The sequence below is a fragment of the Anticarsia gemmatalis genome, chromosome 6 (assembly GCF_050436995.1).
Source record: "Anticarsia gemmatalis isolate Benzon Research Colony breed Stoneville strain chromosome 6, ilAntGemm2 primary, whole genome shotgun sequence".
Classification (NCBI taxonomy): Eukaryota; Metazoa; Arthropoda; class Insecta; order Lepidoptera; family Erebidae; genus Anticarsia; species Anticarsia gemmatalis.
The window spans coordinates 14,284,611-14,309,700 of NC_134750.1; the positions used below are offsets into that span (position 1 = coordinate 14,284,611).

A 25,090-nucleotide genomic window follows, 5' to 3' on the forward strand; every position below is an offset into this window, starting at 1 on the left:
GGGACTGGGCTCGACCGTCACGGCGGACGCGCGCCGACACACTGACGCGACGCCGCTCACCGCTCGCCGCTCGCCGGCGACCACGCGCGTCTCTACCTCCGTCGTTGCTTCCTGGTATCACCCTTGTAGTGAAGACTAAAGCTTAAACTCTATCCAGTGGGTCATCCTACATTAATGGAAATAAATGCATTCGCTTTCATCTTTTAAGAAAAAAAATATAGGTACTCATAGCTTGAAATATATACCTAGCTATGCGATTCGTTACACACTTTACGAAAAAAATATTCGGATAGATGTTCAAAAAACTAATTCTATAAATAAATTGATAAAAAAACATTCTGACACTGTAGTTGTCTTGGTGATGTAAAATGTATTTTTAGAAACCCATTGTGAAACCGTTTTAAAAAGGTGTAGGTACCTACTTGCATTTGCCAGATAACTCCAGTGCAGTGGCAGCACTTTTCTGTTATAATCTATACTAATATTATAAAACTGAAGAGTTTGATTGTTTGTTTGTTTGTTTGAACGCGCTAATCTCAGGAACTACTGGTCCGATTTGAAAAAAAAATCATCACTCATCACTGTTAGATATATCATCACACACATCGCTATAGGCTATATATCATCATACACACACACACACGCACGCACGCACGCACGCACGCACGCACGCACGCACGCACGCACGCACGCACGCACGCACGCACGCACGCACGCACGCACGCACGCACGCACGCACGCACGCACGTACTCACACAGTAACACAAACTTACACACACTTCCACGTACATACACACGCAAGTCTTGCGTTTTCCACTTAATGTAACGTATATAACGCTCCTTCAATACAAAAGGGCCACAAATCGAAATCTATAAATTTTACAGGAGAGCCAAAACAAATTTTTGAAACTGTTTTTTTATAACATTTCATATATTTATTTATTAAATATAAGATGTTAATATATCATTAGATGCGTATTTTTTAGCTCTATCTATCTACAAAATAAACTTTGTAATAGCTGTTACCTATTAAGATAAAAAAGCATATAAGTCCCTTTTGCATTCAAAATTTGAACCAATATTATGAAAAATATGTCAAAATTTAAAACAGTTTTACAAATAAAAATGGTTAATTGTACTTTTTTGGTAAAAGAAACCGTATCAAAAGGTTTAATAATGATTACTTAGTAAAACCATAACTGAATGGACCAGGAAAACATTGTATTAAACAATCTAAATTAAAAAATCTTAACTTTTTATTAAGTAAGTAAAATTATTGAGATCAACTTTCTGCGTAACTTTCATTATTTAGTAAAATTAAACATCAATCATCATCATCAATCAATGGGTAACGTGACGAGTAGATTGAGTGCAGCAGGAGTATTAAAGAAATAAGATAATAGAAAAGGTTTTTGAGTTTTATAAGCCTTTATGTATATTTAGCATTCGTGGATTATTCCAAAGCTTTTGACAGCATTACTCATTCCGCCATAGAATCATCACTCCATCCAAGTCCTACTTAAAGATACTATGTAGAATCGAACCTTCATACATCAAACTCATCAAAGCAATAGACAACAATATAATTACAAATCCAAAGAAGCGTGAAACAGGGAGACCCGCTATCTCCCAAATAATTTACCAGCACCTTCGGATAAATTTTTGGGAGCCTGGCGGTGTTATGGCAATCAAAAGCATAGTTGTAAGTGGTAAACAGTTAAAAAATCCTTGTTTTGCAGACGACATAGTCCTCTTCTGTTTTTCGGCATCGGAACTAGAATCAATGCTCAAAGATCTGAGCACGGCAAGCCTTCAGATTGGACTAAGTAAGAACCGTACAAAAACCCAGGTTATGACCAACAACACAAAACGTAGGGTCGAGGTAGACGGGCATGTCATAGACTATGTCGACGAGTACACTTGCTAGGGCCAGATAACCTCTTTTAACAACCGACGCGACAAAGAGTTGGACAAACGTGTCACAAGTGCCTGAAAGAGATCCTGGTCCAGGAAAGAGCTAATGAAGGGTAACCTTCCACTGTCACTGAAGCGAAAGCTCGTCGACATGTTTATACCTACTACCCGTCCTTACCTACGCTGCCTAAACATGGTCCATTACGGAAAACCAGAAAGAGCCAGAGAGCGATTGAGCGTAGTATATTATGCGTCAAAAGAAAAGATCACGTCCGAAATTCTATACTGCGCTCCCAAATTCGCATAGCCGATGTAGAGGAGAAGACCGCCTGGCTGAAATGGAACTGAGCCGGCCACATTAACCACATGCATTCGGAAAGGTGGGCCCGCATATCTACCAACTGGATGCCAGAGGATGGTCATAGCAGACGTGGGAGACTTAAATGGAGATGGCGGGATGATCTAGACGCATTCAAATAGGACTGGTCGGATCTTGCCCCTGAAAGAGGAGTTTGAAAGGAAAGGGTGCCTCTTGCCTTTGCCTGGATCAAAATATATTATTTTGTTTTTAAAATTGTAACGAAAACTAAAATTATTATCATGCCAAACGGTCATATTTCTGGCCTTCCCATTCTAGCACGCTAAAAATGATTATTTATTCCAGAATAATTTAATGCAAAAGGGACGTATTTCAAAATATGCTACCGTTATATTATAAAATATAATTATACTTAACTAATATTGGATTGCAAAAAGGACGTATTTCAAATATGGCAATTTTGTATTAAAAAATAAAAAATAACAAATACTAATGTTTGAATGCAAAAAGGACGTTTTCCAAAATATGGCAGTTTTGTATTGTAAAATATAATCACACTTACCTGATATTTTGCATCCAACACAGACATATTTTGGATTGTGGCACTTTTTCACGCAACCGACGTGCGTTTGCGTAAAATTTTTGGGCGTAACTCATAAAGTGGCTGTTTTGCACTGACATTACCTGTCAAAGTGAGCTAATGCAAAAAGGGCAGTAAGTCAGTGCAGCCATAATATAAGCAAAAATGATGGGGGTTTTTTTTTTACTATAAAATATAGGCGGTTCAGGTGTCATTTTTGCAATAAAACGGTTTTCATTTTTTTTTGAGTTGTGGCCCTTTTGTATTCAAGGAGCGATAAGACGTTTTTGTTTATAAGAGATTCTATTTTGTTTAATATTCTTTTAATTTTTAATTCTGTTATATTCAAATTTTCCTTTGTATTCCTTTTTAATATTTAATATTTTATTCTGTACACCACTTTTACCCTTTTATAATTTGCTATTGAAGAGCGAGACCTCCTAGCACAGGTATATTTTTTACTTAAAAGGAGGTCTCTATGTAACATTTATTGTAAAAGTTGTACGAGATTACGAAATAAACATTTTTGATTTTTGATTTGATTTGATCACGCTAAAACCAATAGGAGCCGAATACCAGTAAAAAATATTACAAAAACGGGGAAAATTTTTAGCCATTCTCTTGTGACGCAAGCGAAGTTGCGTGGGTGAGCTATACAGTAATAATGATGACTCATTAACTGCAAATGTAACATTGTAATCCTGTACATTTATATGGGATTACAAAGTTAGTCTTGCAGTTGGTGTATTTAGAAAACTGGACTGAAATTAGAAAATATTTAAGTTTTCCCATGATTAAGACACTAAACCCTATTTGTATTCTACATTTTAAGCTTCTAAGTCTGCTAGAAGTACCTTAGACTTTTGATGATCGGTGAGTCAGTGAATCAGTGAGTGACAAAATTCAAAATTTTAACAAGTTGTTATTCTTAAGCTACTGGTTCTGACTGAAATTTTAAATATACCGTCTTTAGACAATGCCTGATTAGTTGCTGAAAATTCAGGCTTCTTGTTTTATCCACAACGAAATTGATAAATGGCCTGAATTGCTTCGAGAATAGATGGTTTCGAGAAAAGATGGTACCGCCGTGTCGCTTTTTTTTGCTCGACTTGCGGGGGCACTGCCGAGCCCCCAGACCCCAGATAGCGTGTTTTTTTAATCTTGACGAATCTGATGATAACTTGAGGAGCTATTAGGATGTTACATCATAGTGTGACATTTTTGACCACTCTTTGCCAAAGAACAATCAGAAATTGGCGCGGAAATAACATTCATATCATTTACTTGAAAATATTACGGAAGTCATTTAGGGTGGTCACTGAAAACCAGCGCTGTGTTGTGGTTTGTCACAACCAGCATAATGCTGAGTGACCTCCCTGTTGGCACACAGGACGCTGCTTATTTAATATTAATATTATTGTTGTTCTGATATGGTTTCTGTGTGTTCAATAAATACTATTTTCTTTCTTCTTTCTTCTTTCTTTCTAAGTATGAATAAAACATAAATTAATTTGTTAGCATTTTCGTACATATAGAATTTTCTCGACTTTCGGCAAATCTTATCGGGACAATAGTGGCGTCATAAACTTATCTTTATTGCCAGTAGGAGCTCTATGTATCCTTTGAAAATTTGAAACAACGATGGAAGGAATAGAAAAATTCTATCATGGTCCTTATTCCCTCACCGAGGACAATCGTGAAGGTCGTCCAACGGCAGTTAAACGTCGTGTCCGACACCTCCGGAGCTGTGTAAAGACCAGAGGCAAAATGTTTGGTACTGATAGGTCTCAGATTATTTCTAGTAGGTAGCGTTCGGAGCCAGATAGAAATAGTAAAGAAAGCTCGCAAATCTATTATTTATAACAGTTCTAGCGGTGGAAAAATTTCAGCGCGACGGACGGACGGGTCTAACTAGCGGCGGGTCGGGGACTCAATGAAACGAAAAATCGGGTTCTTCACACTTATTATATTATTCGAACGCTTAAAATACGAGTTAACACTAGAGTCTACACGGCGGCCAGTAGCGTGTGCAGCTTGCGCGGGTCCAGCTGGCTGGCGGCGGCGCGTGCCACCGCGTGCGCGTGTGCCGGCCAGCGGTGCGCCAGCAGAGCGAGCAGCGCCGTGCCCGCGCATAGTGCCGCCGCCAGCGGGAGCAACGCCGGCGCGCGCCGCCGCGGGAACACCGACACGGCGTGGTGCGCCGGCAGCAGCTCGCGGTCCGCGCACTGAACGCACGCCCCGCCCGCGCCGCCAGCGCCCGCGCCGCGCTCCGCCGCCGCCCACGCCGCGCCCAGCAGCCGTAGCGCACCGTCGCACGCCCGCCAGTGCCGCAAGTGGAAGAACGCGTACGCGACCGCCTCGCTGTCGCCGCGCCGCAGCACGTGCTCCGGCGGCAGCGTCAGCGGCCGCAGCTCGAGCAGGTACTCGGGCACGTGCGGGTTGAACTCGATCGCGCGCCGGATCGCCTCGAGCGCCGCCAGCTCGGCGCCGGAGCGCGCCGGGGCGCCGGCGGCGGCGCGCGCGCGCAGCAGCGCCGCCGTGTAGCAGACGGCGGCCGAGCGCGGCAGCGCGGCGTCGTCGTAGCGCGCCAGCACGGCCTGCACGTCGGCGTAGGCGCGCTGCTCCAGCAGCACCTCGAGCAGGTTCTCGTGCAGCGCCAGCGCGTGCAGCGCGGGCGGCGCGTCGCGCGCGAGGTCGCGGAACTGTCGCGCGGCGTCGCGCAGGCGGCCGAGGCGCCGCGCGCACATGGCGGCGCGCCGCTTCACGTGCGCCAGCACGGCGGCGTCGCGCCGCGCCGCGGCCGTGCACGCGCCGCCCGCCGAGCTCTGGCGCCACGCCGCCTCGGCCGCCCGCCACGCGCGCCGCAGGATGCGGTCGGCCTGCAACGGGACGCACGTGGAGAGAGGGGCGCGGGGGGCGCGGGACGGGCCGGCGCGGGACTCACCTCCTGCACGGTGGGCGCGTCCTCCTCGGCCAGCAGCAGCAGCGCGGGGGCACAGTCGGGGCGGATGGCGAGCGCGGCGCGGGCGGCGGCGACGCGGGCGCCGGGTTCGCGCTCGCGCCACGCGCGAGCCATCGCCTCCTCGGCGGGACCCTGCCCGACGATAGACCGAGTCGTCAGTACTGCTCATAATAATAATATAATACATTTTTGTCCACGGCCTATATCGATATAGTATATAAAGATACTTCATATCAGTGTTTTACCTAATCTATAAATATTAATTCCGGCGAAGACGCGAAACGGGTGTTCTGTTTGGTGTAGTCCATAATGAAAAAAATCATTCAGCCTAGCCTTTCTTCCGACTATGTTGGGATCGGCTTCCAGTCCCACCAGACTGCAGCTAGACACCAGTATTTTACGTGGAGCGACTGCCTATCGGACCTGCACAACCCGTTTACCTGGGTTATAACACGATACCCTTCGGTAAGACTGCTTATCAGACTTTCAAGCTTCTAGTTACCGTTAACGAATGTCAAAGATCTTTGAAAATGACAGCCGGGAAGCACAATTTTACTTGCCTTCCGAAACACGGAGGAACTTGGAATTTATAATATTGCCACCCATCTACGGAACAACCTCGGCAAACGTTGCTTAACATCAGCGATCGATCCGTTCGGCTGTTATGTAATATACTAACACACGAGCTCTTTCATCATCGGTCTGAAGCCTGAGTTTACAACGGTTTACAAAGTAAACTTTAAACATATTACTCTCACAGTGTTAAGTGAGTAGTTATTGATATCTCACCTTTTTTTGGTCACACAAACAAACCTCGTATAATATAATATACGAATGTATATAAAATAAACAATACTAACTAAATAAATATCAGCAACAATTTATAAAAACATTGGGCCAAGGGCAAGGCCACTGTTATAACATGTTATAATGTTATATGTTATGGCAATAATAATAAATAAATGTCCATTACAAAAAAAAACAGGATGGCAGGGAGACAACAGTAAAAAATGTATGCTACAAAACTAGCTAACTGATCTAACTTAGAATGAGTTAAAGTAAACCCAATATGTAAAATAAGTTCAGATATTACTGTACGTAACTTAGGTGTATAGCTTGGTAAGAACAGATAGCCAAGCGGTATAAGTTGGCACCTCTCACCCAAGTGTCTGATGATTCAAGTTATGTGTGAATTAGAAATGAATATCACTTGCTCTAAAAAAAAGAGGTTGGTTCGGTTTCTAATTAGAAGATCACCAACAAAGTGGCGAACATGTGTCTAGATTATGTTGGTCAACCCCTGTGTGGGGTTAATAGTTAATGAGGTATGAATAACTCATATTTCTCTAATACATTAATTATTTTGTGGGAACCCACACAACCTGACCCACAACCCAACTCTGTGCTGCAGGATGTAGTGTACACAACTGCTAAGCAACAAATTGAAGGTGCAATCTCCCCCGAAAAGGTGGACAGCATAAAAAGATATAAATTTCAAAATATTAAAGAATATAAATATTAGCCAAGAGTTTGGTAAATTGCCCAGAATATATAAACTTGTCCTTAATACATGGGACAAACTTTGTCAGTTGTGGAATGCAGATATATTTTACAGACTTCTGCTACACATTTGGGCATAACAAACATGATGTTTATGTTTGTATGTATGACAGTGCTTCTAACACAAATATTACAATAAATATTCATTTTTCATGTGAGAGATGAATGAGACGCAGCACACCTCAGCACCGGAGCTGAACCAGGCCTGATGCTCTTGCGCGGAGAGGTTCATGTCGTAGTAGGTGAGCGGTGCGCGGCGAGCGGCGCTCCACAGGCGGCCATATTCGGCGCCGCGCAGCAGCGACATGGGGTTGCGCCACACCTTGCAGTCGGCTGCGCCGCCGCCCCCGTCCGCCTCGCCCGCGCCGCCGCCGCCGCCCAGCCACGGGCCCAGGTGCGTCAGCGACACCTGCTCGATGAACGACGTGCCGTACTTGCGGAAATACCACCATTCGAATATCAGGATCAGCCCCGATATCAGCGAAGAGGTGCCGGTCAACGCCACGTAAAACTTAGGCGTCAGCGCGCCCAGGAACGCCGACGAGTCCCACATGTTTCGCGCCGCCTGTCGCGGCCCTGCCTGCTACCACCGATTCTCTGAATGAAATATCTATGTATATATGCGTTACACCGGTATAACTGTACGCCGACGATTATCCTACCTCTGTCTTCTTCAGTTGTTTTGATAATACAGGAAGATAATTAACACTTTACAATACTTATTGAGTATTGGTAAAACAATGAAGTCATATATTGCCAAAAGAAAAACAACAATTTGAGATGCAGCTATGAGAACATAAACAAAGAGTTTGACATAATAATAATATTGACACATGACAACTGACCTGCCTGTCAGACTAGAGTTATATGACCAAATCAAATAATGAAAGTAGCAATTACAAGCCGTAATATAATAACTAGCAACTTTCATTATTCGCTTTGCTAACTTAATATTTAACAAATAACAATACATTTATTCTTAATTAGCTGACCCCTCAAATTTCGTACCACCTAACAGTAGATTTTTAATAAATAAAAAATTCAGCAATCCATTTTTATTTAAAATAATGAATAAAGTGATTGAAATATGGTTGATTATTTTAATTCGTAAAAAGTAGTCGTGTATTCCTTTTCGTAGGTATTTCAGTGTGCGTTTAATGTCACCGGCTGAGTTTGGCGACAGCCATCTTCAATGAAAAAGTATGACATGGCCCCGTGAGCCCTGTCTCTTGTGTGTGTTATCCCGTGGCGTGGTAACAACCATCCCCATAAGTACTTCAAGGAATATTATAAAAAAAAAGTGATAATTAATTATTCTGTGTATTTCTTTAATAAATTTATGATTTAAAATTCCTAATCCCACAAATATCGAAATTTTAAATAGGTTACTAGATTAGAAGTCCTGCCTAGGTATATAGTTCATCAAGGGACACCGAACTCAATGTTTAAATTAAGCTAAGTAAACTACGTTCTATCTAGGAACGCATCCAAATAGTAAGAAATCCAGTATAAAAGTCAGATAATAGTACCTAATAGGCGTTTATTCCTTTTTATATTTTAAGCCCTTCTCCCATTACGATACGCCCGCGCGACTCTAGTCTCGGAGACTAGTCGCCACGAAGTATCTCACATACATTTGTATGGAGACTCTCACATTACGATACTGGTAGTCTCCATACAAATGTATGTGAGATACTTCGTGGCGACTAGTCTCCGAGACTAGAGTCGCGCGGGCGTATCGTAATGGGAGAAGGGCTGTAGTGTTCGACAACGTAGTTTGGTGACAGCTATTTTCGATAAAATGGTATGACATGCCCTTTACTCTTGTGTTAGTTATTCCGTGCCTACTTGAATGTTGAACTCCAGTAGGTCATAAATATTAAGCCAGGAAATAAACACCAGCAATTTTAAAAGATCAACGCAGTAAATTTCTGAACGCATTGTCATCAACTCATTGTAGTCTATGCCTCTATGGTCCTACAGCTAATGTCAAATTTGTCATTGATTCAATTTGACTTCACATTTTTGTTGGAGTTTTACGTAACAAAATTTGTTCGAAGTTCCGTCTGTGAAAGTAATCAAGATGTTGGGGCGCCTAGGAAAGAAGCACATTGACATTGCTGCATCGTTCGCAACATCAGCCGTCGGTTTCGGCGGAGCTGCGTTCACCGGACTCCTGTACTTCACGGACTGGAAGGTGTTCGTCGCTTACATCCCCTTCTACAATACCAAGTTCCCCGCTGAAGAAGAAAAGTAACTCTCACTATGAATAGTAGCAAATTATACTTGTAATGTGTATTTAATCATCGGCAATGTAATTATAAGTCATAGTTAATGTGCTTATCGTATTTTTATTTCACGTTGGATGGATGGCGCAGTACTATTTTACATAGTACATATTAATATATAATGATACTAGCTGACCCATGCAACTTCACTTGCGTCACATAAGAGAGAATGTGTCAAAATTTTCTCCGTTTTTGTAACATTTTTTACTGTACTACTGCGGTGCTCTGCTCCTATTAGTCGTAGCGTGATGTTATGTACATATGTAGCCTATAGCCTCCCTCTATATATAGACTATCCTAAACTTAAATATATTTTCAATTCACACCAGTAGTTCCTGAGAATAGCGAGTTCAACCTCAAAAAAAATTAACTCTACAATTAATTAATAATATCAGTATGTATGAGGATCTTTATGTACCTACAGGTACATGTCAATGAAGTAGATGCTCAGTAACATGTCTCTGGTCTTGATATGTTTTCCACTTATAAAGCCTTGCCCACTGCTCTGATTGTGTATATTGTAAAAGGATCTTAGTTTGAACAAAATTTACAATATTTCTCTAGTCCTATTTCTATTTTTTGCAAAACATCTAAAGCCACTTTCGAGCAGAACTCAGTAAACATCTAAATTGTTCTCTGAATTGATCATATTGTTAAATACTTACACATTGCATCCATTCTTGACTGTCAGTTTCATGTTTCAAAATAAATACTTGAACTTAAGTATGTAAACATAGTTAAAGGTAAATATTTGCTATATTTATCCTCTTATGTAGTAACATATACATTATGATGTTGTAGGAGTACCTAATGTATGGAATAAAATAATACACAAGTAGGGTTTAATTAATATATTAAAGTACAGTGACTGAGATTTAAAAAAGTGCAAATAATTGTCTAACTAATGTGATTTAGTAACTACCTGTACTTGCTTACAAATTAAACAATATTCTATGAACATACCTAATTACAACACATTCATAAGAAACATTAAAACATAGGAGGCACTATGGTGGTCACCACCTCACCAGCTCCGCGCACTGACGCGCACTGACTCGCACTGACTGGCAGTGACCGGCCACGTGCAGGGGGACCCTACACTACGCTACAGGAACTGCATCAACACATCAGAAAAGGCTGGACAGTTGAACAGTAGCAGCATGCCACTGTCTCATGGAACACTGGCTCCTGGCTTGACACTATCTTATATCATTACATCATTACTCTAGTAATATCAAACATTCATAAGCTTAGTTGTCATAGTATATCTGAGTAAATATTAAGGGATTATACATTGTACCTTCTTAACATCTTACCAAGGCTGTTCTCGTAACTGAAGTAATTTTACACAAATATTAATATGCATTACATTATCTGAACGACACCCACATTCCTACTTGACCTCAAGTTTTGCACTGAGATATAGGTAACAGTTTGCAAACGATTATTCCTGCTACAATATAATATAGGGGCACTGCTGTCATTTTGGGGGACAGCTGCCTCATGTCGAATTTCCCAAGATCTCACTTGTCTTTTCTATATTGTCAGTCGGGAATCGGCATACAGTAGGCCATACATAATAATTCATATAATATTCAATCAGCAGATTGCAGTAGCTATATCCAATTTAAGATTATCATGAACCCTTCACAATGATAATAATGAGCAAAACATGGTCATTTACAATTTACGACTTTATTAGATTTATAAACAATAAAATATTGAAGACTCCTAAAAGCTATTAAACTGTACCTAACAGTTAACTACATCTAACATGTAATTAATGTGTTGGCAAAAGTAGTATATTATTATAACTTTTCTGGTTCATTTGGGGACGGTAACGTGAATACCTGATAGAACAAATCTATTTTAAATTTCTTAGGCCAAATGTTGGGCGCATGCCTTGGACACCAGCGGTTTTGTAATAGTATAATTTGTACAAATACAAATTAGATGTTCTTATGAAACTAATTCGAAAACTACAAGGGTGACCAAATCAAGAGATCGGTCACTCGGGGTCATAACAAAGGAAGCATAATATTGAACGCTCGCTTCTTCTTTACGTTCGTTGAACTAATTATTCCTTCTAGTTTACTTCTAATACATAGGTATTATCTTCATAGTAAAAGTTTACATATCGACGGTCCCTACGTACATTCCCTCAAGTGGTACTTAGGGGATTTGTCTTTTTTGTTTCCGTGACCTTCCGGTTGTCATATACTTTCGATTGATTAAAAAAAAATTAGTAAAAATGCTTTAATTCTACCCTAAATCAACACTCGACAAACCCCAGAACTACAATTACACTTCCAATGTAAATTGAAACTTCAAACCGCTCTCCTGTAAAATTTGCGTTTTGCAATTAGGTTATTGTACGTAGGGACCGTCGATATATGCGTCACAGTCATTTTTAATGAAGCCATTAAGACAACCTACATCGATATAGTACCTACAGAGAATATAATTGTACAGTAAGTAAAGATGTTACATTGAATAAAACAGAACCACCAACGGCCCTTATTAGGACTTAAAACATTATAATATATAAGTAGGTATGGTCGTCTAGTTCAGTCGTAATGATCTAAAAGATTCCGGCGCGAAGTCAAATACGACTGATTAATTTAAAACCGGTAATACTTAAATGCAACAGAAATTCATTCTTGTTAAATAATTCTACAGGACAAGTTGCAATTTCTTTCGGATAGGGGGGGACCGTCTCGCATAGGGGAACGAAGATTTCGATCGACAGTTTCACCTCCGAGCCGTCGCCGACGGCTACAAGTGAGAGCGAGATAAATAACGCAAAGACAGGAATGTAACAGACTGCCTCCGTGGCGCAGTGGTTTAGGTCGCCACGCCGATACCACTGCAACGAGAGGTCGTGGGTTCGATTCCCACACGGAGCAATTATTTGTGCGATCCACAAATAATTGCTTCGGGTCTGGTTGTGCTTTGTGTCCGTTGTTTGTATGTTTGTAAAAGTCCCCGCGACACAAGAGCAATTCTTAGTGCGGGAGTTGTCTTTTAAAAAAAAAAAAAAAAAAAAAAAAAAAAAAAAAAAAAAAAAAAAAAAAAAAAAACTAACGAGGTCCGCCGACGACGCTGACTGGCGCTCCCACACGTCACCGGCGCGTCGCACTCCGTGACCGCTCACTCCCGACGCTTAGAAGTGCAGCTCGGAGTCCCCGCTGCCGGCGCCGTCCTCGTCGTCCGCGGGCGCCCCCTCGACGCCTCCCGACACGCCGTCCGAGCCCGACGCCGCCGTCTCCGCAACGTGAGACTTCTCTCCTGCGACAAATCGAAAACGCTCGTTCTCACTTCGATTCGTACGTCACCGTTCCGGAGGTCCTCGACCGTCTCGTCGTTCATACGCACCGGGGCAAGAGGGCGCGCCCTTGGTGCGCGAGCCGGGCAGCTCGACGCCGTGTGCGTCCACGCACCAGCACACGCCGAGCGCGGCGTGGCACTGGCGCGGCCGGTAGTAGCCGCGCGCGTCGCACGCCGGCACGTAGGCGCCGCCGCGCGCCGCCGCCGGGTGCGCGCGCGCCAGCGCCGTGCAGGGCCGCGCCGCGCGCCGCAGGCAGCCGCACCACGCGCCGCGCGACACGCCGCGTCCCGCGCCGCCGCCCCCGCCCCCGCCGCACGACGACAGGAACGGCCGCAGGCAGCGCTCGCGCTCGTCGTGTCCTGGCGAAGCGAACGAATATTTGCATGTAATGCGGTGTGGCCCCTCGGCGTCTAGCTCTACGGCGGTTCTCGGACGTCACTCACTCAACGAGTACAGGTTGGCGGCGGAGAGGTAGCCGTCGCCGTCCGTGTCGAGGTGGGCGAACATCCAGCGCACCTCCGGCTTGCAGTCGCTCGGGAAACCTGTCGACGCAAGCGCGTATTGCGATCGATTAGACACGGCACGCGTCTAGCGAAAGTCGGGTAGGCAGAGATTTAGGGAACGTCGAGTTACCGTCGGCCGGAGGCGCGGTCGCTCCCGCCTCGTCCATCAGCACCGAGAACCAATCCAACAGACGATTCGCCATCTTGTCCAGCGCGCACCCTTCGGCACCTGTACACAGTCAAACATGAATTTGGCGATCAGACGCCCACCGCTCGGGCTTCGCGTGCGGCTCGGTATGCTCACCCTGCGCGAGACGGCGACGCGACTGTCTCTCGGGCAGCACTTCGTTATGGGACGAGTCGGGCTTCCGTCGGCGCCAATCCTGAAACGTACGTTCCTCGGTTATAACGACTGAATCGAAATCGATCAGGGGGTGTTACCTTTGGTTATTATTCACTGCATCCATTAATCTACGTACGACACCGAACGGTGACCGATGATCTTTCTCAAGGAACGTTCGGGATCCGTACACCACACGTACCGTGTCGTAGTCGTCGGGGCGGGCGCGGGCGCGGGCGCGGTGCGCGGGGCGCGCGCGGCGATGCGGGCGGCGCGCGCACGGACAGAAGCCGCGGCACGCGAGGCGCACGGGCCGCGCGCCTCGCCGCACGCAGTTGTGCAGGTCGAGGCGGCACAGCGACGAGTACGTGCGGTTGTCGGAGCCGCACAGGAAAGAGGCGCGCGCGCGCGCCGGGCAACCCACGCAGCGCGCCGCCTCGTCGGCGTCGGGCGCGGGCTCGGGCTCGCGCGCGCCCGCGTCGTAGAACACGTCGTCGTCGTCGGCGTCGCGCTCCGCGTGCTCGGCGGCGTGCTCAGCCGCGCGCTCGTCCGCAGCGCGCTCGGCCGCGCCGCGCTCCCACTCCGCGTCCGCAGCGTCCCACGCGCCGCCTCCGCCGCCGCCGCCCGCCGCCACTATGATGTCTCTGTGAAAGCGAGATAAGGCACCGTTAGTCTCGACGTTGGTTCGTTTCGGGCGCTCGAGAATGGGATCGCGGTAGAAGCTGCCTCACCCTTTCCGCAGGATCTCCTTCTTGGTGGCGCACAGCGCGGTGAAGGCGTCGCGCAGCACGCACACCTCACGCTTCTTACACACCAGCGATCGGCACAGTGAATCTGTAACCGAACCGCAGCCACGCATTAGCGCACAGTAGCCGTAGCCGTCCTCCGTTAATGACAAATGACAATGCAGCTTTCGTAGGGAGGTGGGCGTTCAGTGAAGCTTGGGCAACTATGATATAAACCAAGATGTAAAACAAAGTAAACAAATAGTAATTTAGTGGATGAGATAGTGTACTAACTGTGCGGGTCGTACACATATCGGCGTGGTCGGTGAGCGTGCGAGCCGCCCGCGCCCTCGGCCGCCGCCGTGGCCGGCGACTCCTGCAACATACAACAGTTACTGTTTACAACGTTCATTCGCGGTCTAGTTCATCTCCTCACTACCGCCTACTGCCTAGTGCGACCGCGTCTTGACGAGCCTGCCGCATGAGTGATGAGCTGGCTCGGTTGCCAGGTACCACTCAGCTGTAATGAACGCTCATAAATCAGACATTATTTTCAACTATCGTTTTTATACCTACATACAAGTGATCTTTTCGACGCGTCGCTATGGCATGGAAGTGACTCAAAGTATAAGGTAGGTAGGTACCTACCTACAGGTTGATATGAAAAGTCTTGGATGAAGTAATTACTCGTACCTAGGCACGTATTTCAATACCCAAGTTTTGAGTACGTGCACCGCCGACGCAGGTCGGTGTAGTGCCGAAGATATCGAATAATCGTATTATTATCAGTTAATCCATCCTGCCCTTACAATGTGGCACTTGTGGACATCCTACTTCGACTCTGTCTTACATAGGCACCTACTTAGGTGACCGTCGCATTATCGAGACCAGCTTCACGGCCGTATTCTAACTACCTACCTAACTAATAATTCTTATTTCCTAATTTCTATTCGTAGTGTAAACAGAGAGTAGGTATCTGGGGGCACAGCAGTGCCCCCGCAACTCGAGCAAAAAAAAGCGGCACGGCCGTATACCATACCATCTTTTTTCGAAGCAATTCAGGCTATTTTCGACCCCCTATAATTTCGTTGCGGATAAAACAAGAAGCCTGAATTTTCAGCAACTAATCAATCATTGTATAAACACAATTTCAGTCAATTAGAACCGGTAGTTTAAGAATGACAACTTGTTAAAGTTTTCAATTTTGTCACTCACTGACTCACCGATCATCAGAAGTCTAAGGTACTTCTAGCAGACATAGAAGCTTCAAATTTAGAATACAAATAGTGTATATTTAGTGTCTTAATCATGGGAAAATTTCAATATTTTCTAATTTCAATCCAGTTTTCTAAATAAATTAACTGCAAGAATAACTTTGTAATCTTATATAAATGTATAGGATTACAAGGTTACATTTGCAGTTAATGAATTAATTATTACTCTAGTGTAATAGAAAATAATAGGTACCTATTATATGAGGCACAACTTAAGGGGTTTATTTTGGCATTGGCATTGGTTTTATTGGCATGATAATAACTTATGTAATAACTTAAGACAGAAGGTCCTTTAAGTAGAGACTAAACAGATTAATCGACTTGGTATACATAGATCTCACAACTTTTTACCGCAGAGAGACTAAGCTGCGAGACTTGAGGTTTTTTACAGGATGTTTTTGATGGCATATTTATATTCTCTATACTTAACTGAATGAATGTAACCATAACCATAATTAAAGTAAATTAACTTAGATAACTTCGTAAATGAACCTTTATTCCGCGTGAAGAAGATTCTTCTGCCAATAATATTGAATGACCACGGCAAACAATTAGTTGTTGCTCACGGTAAGAAAGTGCAACTTACACATACTTACATGTCTCAGTTCAAAGACTCATTTTATTATAATTCTACTTAGGTACAAAGCAACTACTAACATACCTCTGCACCTAATGTCTCTGGTAGAAAGTAAGACACTATTTGTGCCAGTGCCACTGTGGCAACATTACAAAATATTTTCATATCATCTGTACAAGTAGGTGTTACCCTAACTAATCACCCAGGTAGGTACTGGTTCTTCTGACAGACTGATGACTGTCACTGACTGAACAGCAGATTGATCAGCGCGGGACACACTTGTATGTATCTTAATTCAGTATGCTTTGGTTAATACTTTGCCTGCCTACAGCGGCTACAGCTGAGAATATAATATGAGTCCGAAAACATTCGGGTTCATCATACTTAATAATGCAAGGAGGAGAGAGTACAAGTTATGTATACATTGTACCTACTACCTATACGTAGCTGGCAGTTAGAAGCCGCCATAACCGCGACACCTTATTACCTACACGGTACACCCAGTCACCCTGCGTCCTTCACTCACTGATATTATTGACCTATTTACCTATAGGTATAGCTACAATAAGTAATGTGCCTGATTTCGGTTTAATCGTGAGTGAGTCATATTATGACCATGTTTGTGTTGTATTTACTCAATTTCATTAATTGAGAGCTCTCAACTCTACACAAATAGCGGGCATGAGAGAGAGTCACTGAAGATGGTCGTTACAATAATGGACCAGTGTGACGGGCAGGTAACAAAAGGTCCGAGGCTTGCGGCCGGAAGTATCGTGCACAGAACGTGAATGATGATGGACACGCGTCTACAAAATCAATAAATAGGAAGGTACACAATGTATCGTCACTCTCGCGGCGGACTCGAGCATTTCGTAATTGTCGCTCAGAAAGGCTGCGTCCACCTTTACGAACTCATTTAATCTGCGTCCTTCGCGCTAGTGGCGAGCGTCGGTGGACGGTGGGGACGCTGAGCGTGGGCGCGCGGTCCGCGGTAGGAGGTCGGAAGAGTGGCGGATCGCTCACCGCGTCGTCGTCGAACTCGAAGTCCTGGTCGGTGCGCGCCGCCGCCAGCGCCAGCAGCGCGGCCGCCGCCGCCGCCCACAAGAACGAGTGCATCGCGTCGCTACACTCGCGCCACTGCCGCCGAGCGCCGCCGCGCGCCGCCGCACTCCCGCCGCACTCCCGCCGGTCCCGCCACGCGCCCCTCGCCCTCCGCCCTTACTCTCGCTCGCCGGGAATCTGCCTACGCGATCCGATCCTCCCTGATGAAAAATAAACGACCAGTGCAAAAGGAATTAAGAGTTGAAGTTGGGTCGTCGACAGTAAGATCTCCGTGCCCAGGTTAGACCCTGAAGTATGGTATACTACTTATTAGTGGATGTCAGCAGTAAGCACTGTACCTTCAGCTAAGGTAGGTATACAGCTAAGATACATATAAAAAAATTGTGCACCGATCAGAACTCTAAAATAGCAACTAAACACATCTGCACTGAATATGTAGCTGATAATATTTTATCTCAAGGCACTCACGGCTCACCTACGTAACGCAATCACACTACAAAATCTTTCAGCAACGTCGTATTTACAAGAACTCTGTGCTAGCTTCTGTTACTAGTAGGGTTGCCATCCGTCCGGGTTTCCCCGGATATGTCCTAGTTTAGAGGGCATCCGGGGAGCGTCCGGGGAAGGTTTCATTTGTAGACCGGGTTTAAAAAAAATTATAGCTAAAAAAAATTGAGTAGTAAAATAGAGCGGTGATAGCCGAGTGGTATAAGTTGGTACCTCCCACGGAAGTGGTCGCAGGTTCAAACCCGAGGCAACACACCAATGACTTTTCGAAGTTATGTGTGTATTAGAAATTTAATATTAAAAAATATTAAAGTCAAATATTGTTACTCAGGCATGAGTCCACCGTTTAGTCTATAAGTAAATAATAATTTATTATATATTTATCGAAAAGAAGAATTACACGTAATACAATGAGTAGGTAAGTACTCCTAATTTCGATGGACCAGTCTGCGGTGAGTTGATCTTTGTCAAGCCGACATCCGGCTGCGGAGGCACGGCGAGCTCCCCCCGCGAACCGCGCGCCGCCGCGCAAGCCTTCGGATCGCTTCTCGAGAGCAAAGCTCCTTTGGTCCGCCGCGCGCCGACCCCGGCCTGCCGCCTGCCCCGGAGCGCCCCGCGCTCGACACCGCACTAACTACAATGCCTACCTACGTACTGGCATTATATACTATACATACTGGGTATACGCAGTTAGAACGTACTTAATTTATACTGTGGCAGCGATTTGCACTCGAAAGTTGCAAATTGTTCCTGGATGGTAACGCGGCGACCGACGACGCGACGGCTAGTTAGTTAAACATAAACGATTGGGTGCGAGTGAGCGGGTCGCGGGCTGCTATGTGACCTAAGGGACAATGGTAATCGTAGTACCAATAAATAGGTATGTCGGGCCCAGTCTCTACACCGCTCTACCGGCTCTACCGGCTCTACTGACTCTACGCAACTCAGTAGCAACAGTGCCGTGTAGTAATGTAAGTTTGCGACATCACGCGTTCAATGCGTACATGACGAACCTCAGTTAAAATATTGTAGGTACCTAATTAGAGAGATGAGGATTGCTACTGGTTTTCACCGATCCTTTATTGAATAGGCCCCATTTTAAAAGTTAACAGCGGTATACCTACCTGCAGTTGTTGCTGCGCTGCAAGTTAACCACTGCGCCAAACGTGCAGTTTGGCGCAGTGGTTAACGTGGTCACCTCGCCGCAATAACAGTAGCACCGCGTGTGGTGGGTTCGAATCCCACCGACAGATCTTTGTGTGATGAGCACGAGTATTTGTTGTGAGCCTGGTTGTCAATTTAACTAGGTATATCAATATGTATTTAGAAGTATATAAGTATGATTATAAGTTATTTGGTTACCATAGTACAAGCTCTGCTTTGTTTGGAATCAAATTTAATGATCATGTGTGAATTGTCCAATGATATTTTTTTTATTTTTTATTTTATTAGTTTGAGATACCTACCAAAGTTTCCATGTTACTTGTAAGTAGGTACCTACTTACGTTTGATTTAGTTATTTCATGTAGATATTACAAAAGTATAGTACCTATGTACTTACTTAATACTGCCCTGCTACAGTTAGATTAGCTTTAAGTTACTAAAACTTGAACTTATTGTGTACGTACGTACACAGTAACGCAATAAAAACTTTATGATGGATATTTGTGTAATAAATATCATTATTAATCATTAATTGCTAAGTGGAACGAACCTGGCAGTAGTCCCGCTGAGTCCTACGTGGCCGCGTCGACATTCATAATTATAACTGTTTAATTTGGCTGCAGATATATTTTGAAATGGCCGTATTTAACTGTTACATACGTACTGAGTTGACTTGTTCATACATTACCTAAATTAAAGGTAGGTAGGGTAAAGCACCCAGTAGTCAGCCTTTTAGTGAAAATGTCAATTTGATTTAGCCATATTTTTAACATTTACAACTAGATGTAAAATCATTAGTCATTGTATGAAAGGTAATTTATTAAACTTTAAGAAAAAAATAACAAAATATCATATTCATAAGTTTATTATGGAAAAAATCCACATTAAACAAAATATGGCACTTTTTACCAGTAGTCAGCCCCATTTCGCCAGTAGTCAGCCATGTCTTACCCAGTAGTCAGCCTCTTACTTACTCAATACAAATGTTCTATTTTAAATATATTTTTATAGAATTCTCCAGGAAATAAAGCACATTTGCAATAATACCATGCAGTACAATTTATACATCCATTAATTTTTAACCCCCGCCGCAAAAAGAGGGGTGCTATAACGTTCGACGTGTCTGTCTGTGTGTCTGTCTGTCTATGGCATCATAACTCCCGAAAGGATGCAGTGATTTCAATTTAGTTTTTTTTAAATTAAAGGTGACATATGTGCGAGTGTTTTTAGACATGTTTGATGAAAATCGGTGGAGCCGTTTAAAAGTTGTAGTGGGTTAAAGTGGGGAGATTAACCGAATGTCTGCAAATTTACTCGGACGGGGTCTCAAATGGCTTCGCATGCTGAGAAAGTTGGTGGTGGGAAAGTCAGAATGGCTTAACCTAACCACCAACCTATAAAAAGTATGAAATAAAAAAATATATTGTGAAATCGGGGGTTTTCAAGATTTTAATTTATAGTTATTAGCACTTAGGTAATTGATTTCTAAATGTTTTCTAGTCAATCTTTCTTCACACGGTTCACAGCGATAAAAGTTTATTTTCTGTTCCTTTATTCCTTCTGTTTCTCAACTCTCCCCAATCTACAAAAGATGCTCTCTTCTATAAAACTATTTTAGCTTTCTTGATGTGTTGATACATAAGTCAATGGTAGGCTAGGAAATAGAAGGTAGATGATAGAAGCAACTGGTATCATTCCTTTCTTTTCTCATTTCCCAAAATTCCTTCGTGTTTCGGAAGGCATGGTAAATTGTAGGTCCCGGCGGGCATTCAAGGATCTCTGGCAATCGTTGCCATTAGTCAGAAGCTTGAAAATCTGACAACCAATCTTATGGTAGTCGTGGTATAGCCCAGGTAACTGGATTGTGGAGGTCATATAGGCAGTTGCTCTATGTAAAACACTGGTATTCAGCTGCATCCGGTGAAACTGGAAGCTGATTCCAGCATATTGTGACCAGTTTCTTAGGGCAGCCATTTGTTTTTGGGAGTGCACTTAGTCTAGCTTAATGGTACGGGGCATTTGTGCGACTATTAAACGATTTCGGACTTGTAGTGTCATAATAATGTGTGAAATGCCAAGTACTCGACTCGTTTCCATGATTTTCATAACGTTTTTGATCGCCACCATAGCACATGACAATTATTCCTCTTTATACAGATCTTTTGGTCTTTTTGATACGATACTATTCGAAAACAAGTAACTAAGTTTTGTGCCAACATAGCCGTCCACAAATTTGAACCTTAATGAAAGGATTTAAGACCCAATTTCATTTAGCAAAACTGACGGCCGACTATGGGATATGTAGGTCCAATGGTCGGCCTCATGAAATTCACTGACTTTATATACGGCCGACTACTGGTAAAATACTATTTTTGTCTTAGAAGAGTTTAGCTCAACGCAATAGTTATGTTGAGAAGTATTCGCCCTGTTAATTTCAACCACATATATGAGAATTGCAAAAAAACCAGTAGTCAGCCACTCATGGCTGAGTACTGGATCAACCTCATATTTTGCACACCCAATAGTCGGCCACGTTAATTTATAATACAAAAGACAAATAAAACGCCTGCAATGCATGATTTTATCGAAGATAAACTATTAAATACTAGCATAAAATATCAATTCGTTCCATATTGCATCAAATTTATTTAAAAACATGCCAAAAACTAAAACACGAATCCTTAACAAAAAAATAGTAATGGCGACGTTTTTGGCCATGTCTTTGATGGCAGTTCATAAGAATGAGTGTAACACGTCAACCTGCCATGCTATCGAATCGTAATTGTGCATATTAGTCAATAAGATTATACAGATTCGATTAATGATTATTTTATTGGTCTTTACTATTTTCTACACTAATTACATGGATATAAAGCCTGTAAAGGCTGACTACTGGTTGGGGGCTGACTACTGGGTGCTTTACCCTATAACACAAACACGCCGTCTCTAACAAATAAGTAAGATCAACAATGAGTTTGCAATACTCGCTAGTCGCTTTATAAAATATATTGTGTTGTGGAAGTAGCCCCCGCGCTCTCACAGCGCCAGCAAGCTTACGACGTAGGTACCATCTAGCACCAAGGTGTTAAGTGTGACAGGATGACTTGCAGATTGTAGCTAGATACGTTCTTTATCTATTTAAACATGATTTACAATTACGTGTATAGAACACTGAACTACCTAGTTCTAGACAGCCTTCTATTGTTTCACTTTGTGATCATGCTGACCTGACACCAACAGCCAACAAGACACATGGTTACCTAAGCATACATAACGTGTCCATACGTTTCGCCTCGCGTGAAATAGACCTTCTTTCAGGCGATTATGTCCCGCTGTCCCCGGCGGGAACAAACATTTCCCGTTTTTGAGATTATGTGCGGTGTCGTTTTTAGACAAGTGGTCCCAGGACAAAGAGGGACGCCGCCAAAAAGCAGGACAACACCGACCAAGATTGGAATTATAATCATGCTATAACTTTATAATTAATGCCAAATCTAGTAAGAGTAGGGCTTCAGCTTCAGATGGCCGGGATTTCCGGGATTGTCCCGTGTCCCGTAATTTTATTCTGCAGTCTCGGAATGAAAAATGCTTGTTTTTACTAAGCTACGACGCTATGAGGTTCTTATTGTCATTCCTATTTAATGTAATCTCGGACCGGAGATCAAAATTGTGATTTCGTTCGTGGCCCCAGAAATGTCCCGGATTGATCTGCTAGGATCTGATAACCCTATATAAGACAGTCACACGACGGAACACAGTAGGCACACACACTTCTGGGCGGTGATGTGGTGCGCTCAGCTCCGCACTGTGACACCTTGAACTCCACATTGTGAGTATCGTCCTGATCGTAGTGTAGGTAGGGTATAAGAAAAAAAACATTTTCAAAATATAAAGCAGCAAATTGGATTGAGGAATATCAGCCGTAACATGACTACTACCACTAGTACTACTATGTCGTGTTTAGCATTCTTCCAAAATAAGACCGTGGACTCGAGCGAGGTCAAAATAATATAAATTTGTTCGTTGATTATGCAGACCACTAACGATCAAGTATCGGCGGTACGGTGAGAACGTCGCAAACAACTAGCACCGCAGTGAGCCACAACGAGAGACCTGCCCGCGGTTTAGCGAACTTCAAAGCTGGATGTGAAGCGTTGTGGTGTGTGTGTGTGCGGTGTGCTGTGAGTGTGGTGTGTGTGTGTGTGGCGCCGGCGGGGCGCGAGTGCCGCGACCCGCAATCGATCGCGTCGCCGCTCTCGACTCTCGACATAGTCGACACTCGGCACTCGCGCCGCTCTCGACACTCGCCTCCGCAACACAACACAGTCACCACGCACTCACTACTCCTCCGACACAAGCGGGCACTAGAGCGGCCACCACACACCACCACTCGCTACTGACTACACGTAGTCCACACTACTACCACCTGCAACACCTCTCACTCACAACGCTCCAACATTAACAGGGTGGTGATATTGATGTCGAACTATTGCTTCTTTACTATATTAACATACTCATGATAAATTTACCTACATAGTAAATATTTACAAACGATAAAGACGTCGCAACCGCACCTCAGGAGTCCAGGTGATAGCTTTGTTTTTGTTATATGATGTAGCTCTAGTATGTGTCATATGTGTGTATGGAGTGAGGTCGCACGATGGCGCCGCGCCGGCTCACACTCAGTCAGTCTGATATGGCCACTAGTTATGAGTACGTAGTCGCCGCCCGCAGTCCCGCCGATGCGATGGCCTTATTATTAAGTCAATTATATTTTAATATTACGTCATCAGTCAGCACATTCTATAATATGTAATAAAATCACCCGCCGACGTAAAAAGTGTACACGTACGCCGGCAATCCAAAAATTTCGTATGGACCATAAGTTTAATAACGGAGCAAGGCCTTATCATTTAACTAAACTAATTGGCACCACCTTCGTGAAGAACGCCTAAAGCGGTCTACACACCAAAGCCGCTGACCCGGCGGCACAGCCCGGCGGCTTAGTGCCGGCGGGCTAACCCGGCGGCTTCAGAATGTCCAAGCCGAACGACTTTGCCGGCGGCACGACAGCCGCGGCATGTGGTGTTCTAGTAATTGCCAAATGGGGAATTTCAAAAAAATGGCACATCGATAATTTAGGCATGTCCCTCGACTTGCTAAATTTTTTCTCGACGTTGTATAATATGATGAATTTTTATTTTATTTTTAACGGAAAATGCATTTTTTATACTTCTTTTCTATGTTTCAATTATTTGAATAAAGTAAAAACTGAGTTTTTTACACTAGGTTTTATCACACCAGACCCCTCAATTTCGACCTGTCCCCAGTGCATTCTGCAACTTAAAAATTAAATTTTGAAGTAAAATTTCCTCGAATACCTCAAAATATTTTGGTGAATTCGGTTAAAATTAACTTTTTTTTCATTCCAATGAAGTACAATTGTAATAACATGTTATATTTATTGAATAAAAAAATATTTATTGTTGTCCCCGAAATTCGATCTTTCCGGACATGTCGGGTTTGTTACCACGATTTCTTGCGGAAATTCCTTACTAAAACGTACTTCGTTTTATTTTTCTAATATTTTAACTCATGTGCAAAGGATCGGCAATTTTTAAAACTAGAATTTCGGTGTTATTTGTCTCCAGTGGAAGTGAGTAGTGTGCGCAGCCGCAGTGAACCAAAATTTACTGTCAGGTTTGTAACTAATTCATTTGTAACTGTACCATACATGTTTTATATGTTTGCATTCATGTAAAAGAACTAGTTTTAATAAACAATTTGGTGCTGATAATTTAACCATAAGATAAATAGAATTACTAATTTATTTTTTTGAAAGTGCGACGGGCTGATTATGTTACTTCGGTATTGTTACTATACGTAAGGTAACATATAGTCGGACCGCAAAAGTAACAAAACCGACGTCAAAAAGCTAGTCTTACATGCTGGTGTTTCGATATTGATATTTTACTTGTTAACTACAA

General features: G+C 43.6%; 3 protein-coding genes across 4 annotated transcripts; 1 reads left to right on the top strand and 2 right to left on the bottom strand.

Annotated features, from left to right (window-relative positions):
* Window positions 1-4,759: 4,759 nt before the first annotated feature.
* Window positions 4,760-8,179, bottom strand: LOC142973803 (protein ST7 homolog). 2 transcript variants are annotated; one of them, XM_076115825.1, is made up of 4 exons: window positions 7,998-8,179; window positions 7,517-7,915; window positions 5,758-5,907; window positions 4,760-5,692 (listed from the first exon to the last, which is right to left on the bottom strand). In XM_076115825.1, exons 2-4 carry the CDS (start codon window positions 7,886-7,888, stop codon window positions 4,820-4,822), a joined length of 1,395 nt encoding a protein of 464 aa, XP_075971940.1. In that variant the 5' UTR covers window positions 7,889-7,915; window positions 7,998-8,179; the 3' UTR covers window positions 4,760-4,819. The 2 variants fall into 2 exon arrangements, with proteins under 2 accessions (XP_075971940.1, XP_075971939.1); XM_076115824.1 differs by having other exon boundaries at window positions 7,517-7,932.
* Window positions 8,180-9,318: 1,139 nt separating this feature from the next.
* LOC142973805 (uncharacterized) lies at window positions 9,319-9,674 on the top strand. The gene has a single exon (XM_076115828.1). The coding sequence runs from the start codon at window positions 9,419-9,421 to the stop codon at window positions 9,590-9,592; it is 174 nt and encodes a 57-aa protein (XP_075971943.1). The 5' UTR covers window positions 9,319-9,418; the 3' UTR covers window positions 9,593-9,674.
* Window positions 9,675-10,459: 785 nt separating this feature from the next.
* Cow (Proteoglycan Cow) lies at window positions 10,460-17,556 on the bottom strand. The gene is made up of 9 exons (XM_076115827.1): window positions 17,394-17,556; window positions 14,814-14,895; window positions 14,526-14,628; window positions 13,997-14,438; window positions 13,759-13,837; window positions 13,585-13,683; window positions 13,395-13,493; window positions 12,999-13,310; window positions 10,460-12,911 (listed from the first exon to the last, which is right to left on the bottom strand). The coding sequence occupies exons 1-9, from the start codon at window positions 17,484-17,486 to the stop codon at window positions 12,787-12,789; spliced, it is 1,434 nt and encodes a 477-aa protein (XP_075971942.1). The 5' UTR covers window positions 17,487-17,556; the 3' UTR covers window positions 10,460-12,786.
* Window positions 17,557-25,090: the final 7,534 nt, after the last annotated feature.